The sequence below is a fragment of the Octopus bimaculoides genome, chromosome 2 (assembly GCF_001194135.2).
Source record: "Octopus bimaculoides isolate UCB-OBI-ISO-001 chromosome 2, ASM119413v2, whole genome shotgun sequence".
NCBI lineage: Eukaryota > Metazoa > Mollusca > Cephalopoda > Octopoda > Octopodidae > Octopus > Octopus bimaculoides.
The window spans coordinates 150,923,749-150,930,008 of record NC_068982.1 but is presented as its reverse complement, the minus strand read 5'-3'; the positions used below and the strand labels follow the sequence as shown (position 1 = coordinate 150,930,008).

General features: G+C 37.0%; 1 protein-coding gene across 8 annotated transcripts in view; it reads left to right on the top strand.

Annotated features, from left to right (window-relative positions):
* The window catches only part of LOC106874333 (coiled-coil domain-containing protein 171), a 187,288-nt gene that overhangs the window by 97,464 nt on the left and 83,564 nt on the right, over positions 1-6,260 (top strand). For all 8 annotated transcript variants that reach the window (XM_014922033.2, XM_014922031.2, XM_014922027.2 and 5 more), the window contains 2 exons: positions 1,883-1,948; positions 4,531-4,669. In XM_014922033.2, coding sequence (XP_014777519.1) covers positions 1,883-1,948; positions 4,531-4,669 — 205 coding nt within the window. The remainder of the gene's footprint in view (positions 1-1,882; positions 1,949-4,530; positions 4,670-6,260) is intronic.

Genomic DNA, 6,260 nt, shown 5'->3' with positions numbered 1-6,260 from the left:
TATAGTAGTTGTGTAGGAGCACTAGTGGCTGTGTGGTAAGAAGCTTGCTTCCCAACCACATGGTTCTGGGTTCAGTCCCACTGTGTGGGACCTTGGGCAAGTGTCTTCTACTACAGCATCAGACCAACCAAAGCCTTGTCAGTGGATGTGGTAGACAGAAATTGAAAGAAGCCCATCATATATATATATATATATATATATATATATATAAGTGTATAATTACAAATAAATCACAATTATAACGGAGAGGGTTACAAAAACTTTTACATGTCTAGAAATAGCAGTCAAAACCACCATAAAGCCACCATAAATACTCATATTCTATCTCTTCACAATAAAGCTGTCAGCAGGTGACATGATATAAAATCAAATTGAATGACAGCACTGCATGACTGGCATCCATTTTAGTGGAGTACTAAGAGCACCATCCGAGCGTGATCATTGCCAGGGCCGCTGACTGGCTCCCATGCCAGTGGCACATAAAAAGCACCATTCGAGCCTGATCGTTACCACCATCACCTTACTGGCATTTGTGCCAGTGGCACCTGAAAAACAACATTCGAGCGAGGTCGTTGCCAGTGCCACTGGACTGGCTCCTGTACAGGTGGCACATGAAAAACACCATTTGAGCATAGCCATTGCTAGTAGTTCCTGACTAGTCCTCGTGCCGGTGGCACGTAACAGCACCCACTACACTCTCGGAGTGGTTGGCATTAGGAAGGGCATCCAGCTGTAGAAACTCTGCCAGATCAGATTGGAGCCTGGTGCAGCTATCTGGCTCGCTGGTCCTCAGTCAAACTGTCTAACCCATGCCAGCTTGGACGTTAAACAATGAAGCAGACGTTAAACAATGATGATGATTTACTAACTAGTAATTAAAATAGCTGTAAAGGATAATGATTAATTTGCTGTCAATAATAAACAATTTTAACTTCTCAATTTCCATTTTCTTTTCTGCTTATATATATATATATACATGCCAATATATATATATATATACACACACACACACACACACACACACACACACACACACACACACATATATCATCAGCATATCATCATTGTTTAACATCCGTCTTCCAATGCAGTTCCCTTTTCTCTGTTCCTCTTGCTTTAACACAGCCACAAACAGCAGCTCTTCACTTGGTCAAAAATTGTTTAAATGGATTACAACCAATACCTTTCCAGTCACTTTGAATTCTTCCCACTAAATCTCAATGTTCAAGTGATGTTATTATGTCATCAGTTTCTTTCTCTGTGTAACATTTTCTTGCAGTTTTGACATCTGGTGGCTTGTCCCATATTTCTACGTCTTCAGTCTCCCTCAGCATCATAACTGTTCGTGCCTTTCTGGATTGGTAGATCTCAAAATTTGATGTTATAGGTAGTTGAAGAGACCCACTCTTTTGATATACGCCTGAACTGTTAATTGTTTCCTGATGTAAACACTACACTTTTTCTTCTTGATCTCCACTCTCAACAGAACTGCTTTTTATATGAGCTGTGGTCAAGCAGTATGGGTATATAGGCTAAACTACAAGCAGCAGATCTTGTATATGCCCAGCAGTTTTAACCTATCTATGGCTTTCAACTTATCTTTGCTTTATGCCATGATCTCAGTGCCTCTACTCACTCAAACAGTGAGTTAATGTACTATAGTTCTAAGTGTTTTATGGGTTTGTCTTAAACCATTAACATAGTATCTCCTGCTATTTTAAACTTCACTTGCTTCTGCCAATCTTTGACAAAAGTCAGACTGTGTGACTTATTTTCCCTAATCCGCATTCTTGGCCAAGTAGTTAGTTCTATGTACTATATTGTGTAATAAGTAAAGTAAGAAGTGATACAATAAAGTAAATTCCTTTTCCTTTTCTTCCAGTAAGCTTCAAACTACTTATGAAGAAGAGAAAGCACTCAACAGCAAATACAAGACAGATTTAACAGGGTAAGATTTTTTTTATGGGAATTTAAAGTAATACCATATTGGTAGAGCACCAATAAATGTTTTATTAATATTGCTCCCTTTAGTTTTGGACTGCAGGCCTAATTAGCCCTCCACAGTTAATAAACTGGAAAATGAACTCTCAGAGCTTTGCTTTTTTAATAAACAAAGAAATATGAGGTGGTGTCAAAAAGTTCCCAAACTGGTTCTGTAGTGTGCCAACAGATGGTTGCATGTGCAGTGAGAGCTAGTAGTGACCTTCATGAGGCAGTGTGCTGAGTGACATCGCTGTGTTTACTTCGCAAGTTGTGAAATTTATGTTTTTGTGATCACATGTATGCTGCAGTCTGCAATTTTGTCATGGACAAGAACAAAGAGCCAACATGAAATTTTGCGTTAAACTTAGGAAGTCTACTACAGAGACATTGAGCATGCTTTGACAAGCTTACAGTGATGAGGCAATGGGTCATATGCAATGCTCTGAGAGGCACAGATGCTTCAAAAGCAGAGACATGTCCCTGGAAAACGACAAGCTTCTGGAAGATCTGCCACAATCTGTGGAGCTCGAAGAATTGGATTCTTCATGACAATGCACCCTGTCACTGTGATCTCCTCATTCATGAGTTTCTCACCAAAAACAACATAGTATCACTTCCACACCTGCTCCATTCACCAGATTTAGCACCTGCAGACTTCTATCTCTTCTCCAAGATGAAAGTGCAGCTCAAAGGTCATTGTTTTAATACCATTGTCGGGACCCAGAGTAAATCTCAGGGCTTCTACTCGCTTACATAAAATGACTTCCAGGCCAGATTCGAAAAGTGGTGGGAATGGTGCGACTGGTGTATTGCTGCACAAGGTGACTCTTTCAAAGGAGATGTTAAAACTTTACTAAATAAGTTATTTTTTATTAAACATTACTAGTCCTGGAACCTTTTAATACCACTTGTATGATAATAACTAAAATATAACAGTGTAGTACTAGCTTTCATATAATTGAATGTGTGTGTTTGCGTATGTGTGCGTGCTTTTATACAGAGCTATGGAAAGTTGCTTAAGTTTAATTGCAATCCTATTTCTAAACTTTCAGTGAATTCAAGCCTGTATGAGCATTAATTTTTCAGACATCATCCAATATGGTTTCTCTCACATGATTTAATGTGATATTCTCATATATATGGTGCACTAGATATACTTATCATATTATGTGCCTTAGATATACTATTTATGTATATAGTAGAAATATGTAACTGTCACCCTACCTACCTACCTATTCACTTTCCATACTGGCATAGATTGGACAGTTTGACAGAACCAGTGGGCTGCATGGCTGCATCATGCTCCAGTGTCATCTTTGGCATGATTTCTATAACTGGATGCCCTTCCATGAAACTTGCAAGACATGAAAAAAACAGAGGAAAAGGAAAGGGATAAAGCTTCCACTACTAAGACAAAGTATTTAGGGGGAGGAGGTGGAGGCAGACGACTTTATGCCAGGTGTTGAAAGGCTATAGTATGATAGAGGGACAAGCACAGATGTCTTGCTATATAGGAGTTATATGGCTGAAAGAGATTAGAGGAAGGTAGTGATGAGGTGCTAGAGCAAACTCATAAGAAGACAAGCATAAGAGAGGACACAGACATTAGATCATGGGAGAGGATGATAGAGTGTGTAGATGCTTTCATAGGTGTGTAAATAGGGAGTAAACAAGAGGGGGTAGAGGTTAATGTAGTGAGTGATGAACAAAGGTGGGAGTGCAAATGATGGGAAATATTAGTGTGGGGAGGGGCAAGGTGAGAGATATAGGACTGACTCAAGAAAGAAAATATAAGAGAAAGTGAGTGCAAGGTGTAGGAGCAGTGGAAAGGGAGATATAAGAATACATAAGGGTTATAGTAGGTGAGTGGGTCGTGATGGTAGATATGGGAGGGTATTGAGAATGATAGCACATAAGAAAGGTGTTTAGAATGGAGTATAGCATAGAGGAGAGAGAGCAGTGATTGAAGTCACAGAAGAGGATGATGATTGGTTGAAATGGTGTGGGTAGGGGATGAAGAGGTATGTGGGAGACCACTTGGGAGGGGAGGGGATGTAGTATGTTCTAATTCTGCTCTCAGGTGAGCACAGCAGCCTAGTAGAACCATAGAATGGTAGACAGAATGAAAACAGTAAGGGACAAATCCTCATGTATGTACAAGCATAACTGAGTGGTTTTAGGATATTATTTTTGCAGTGCTGGATGTCTTCCTGAGCACAGGAAAACACCAATCATCTCAGTCCTTTGTCATCTCATCTGTAAGGCTCATCATCTTAAGATCAGTCTTCAAATACTTAAAAAAAAAACATAATAGTTCATTAGAATGCATTGGCTATGCAACAAGACAGGACCTGAGATGGTGAGTGATTAAATGTCAACATAAAGTAATGATGGTGGTAGGAGTGGTGACGTTACTACTGCTTCTGCTTTTGCTTCTGCTGCAGAAGCATTGTTGAATTAATAATAGCAGTAGGGATGGTGATTATGGTGATAACACTGCTGCTGTTGATGATTATGTTGATGAAGATGGTGATATATTTTTTGCAGACTTCGAGAGGAATTATCTCTAATTCAGAGCAAGATGACAACTGAATTGAATAACAAAAACTCTGTAATTCACACAATGTCCAAGGAAACAGAAATACACCTTAAAAACTTCCATAAACTGAAAGATGAACTATCAAAGGTATGTTTTTTTAAATAAACTAACAAACATGGTAATCGGTTCAATAGTTACTATTGTGTGATGTTTGTAAGGAAAAAATAATAAGAGAAAGATACTTCAGTTTTTTTTTCCCATTTATGTTTTCACCCTTGCTTTTCCTGCGGTCATTGACCTAAAGATGTTCAAGTTAAATATCACCTTTATTAAACTGAACAGTCCTGAAGAGCTTGCATCTTGCATACTGTTATTTATGACACCATTCGTGCATTTGTACTGGTTTTAGCTTTAGGGTTAGGGTTCGGGTTTTAGAGTTAGGGTTATGAGTATTTTTGCCAAATTTGGTGAAAAATTTGTGGCAGTGTATTGAACAGACTTTCACCAAATTTGGCAAAAATACTCATAACCCGAACCCTAACCCTAAAACCAGTACAAATGCACGAACGATGTCATAAATAACAGTACCACCGATAGTTGTTGTTGACAAACAACGGCACTAATTTTATTCAAGGGAAAAGATCCCATTACACCGCACAACGTTTTGTTGACAATCCATAGCAGTAATTGTTTTCACCTCAATAGACATCAGTGATTGGTTGAAATTACCGAAATACGACAACTTTTAACACGAAATAACTTTGAATATAAAAATTTTTCTCTGTTCTATAAGACAAAATATACAAGTATACGAAGTTTTAAAGTGTTTCAGTAGAAAACACATTAAATAAAACATAAATAAAAAATGGTGTCCGCCAAATCAGAAAGATCCAAATGTTTTTGTATAACATAGATAAATTAAGAAATGGAGTTAAACACAGGTGTTACTCAAATCTTTTTACTTCTGACATATGTCTCAAAGAAAACATTGGTATTATTCCTGAGGGAATAAAATGGATGTAAAACGAAGTAATCATCTCGTCAGGGAAAAAAGAGAAGCAAAACACATCAATAAGCCAACATATCAATAAGCCATTTTAACCGAATGTGATTACCGCGTATATAATGAAGGGAACACTGGCAAGTTATTTTTTATAAAAAACATTAATAGATTTAACATAAAAGGCAATTTAGAGAAAGAGAAGGAGAAAAAAGAAATTAACAGAAAATTAAGAGTGGAGAAATGTAGTGCAATAGATGAGTGGAAATTAAGCTTAAAGGCGTGTAAATAAATATATGTAGTGGAAATGAAATGTAAGAAGACAATCAAAAGTCAAATTTATAGATTGGTAGAAACTACGTACAAGAACACAAGGTATGTTTTTGCCAATGTTTGCAATAATAAACGCGTTCTTTAAAGGTGTTTATAAGAGAATTTTCCGAGAACAGACTGAGATACTGTTCTTCAGTACAGAGCGGACAAAAGGAATAATACCAATGTTTTCATTGAAACATATGTCGGAAGTATAAAGATTTGAAAAATACTTGCGTTTAACTCCATTTCTTCATTCATCTATGTATGTTTGTATATATATATATATATATATATATATATGTATACATACATACATACATATATATGTTTATATGTGTATATATGTATATATATATATATATATATATATATATAATTAAGGGATCAGCAAATATTTGCTTCATATGGTGAAGCAAATATTTG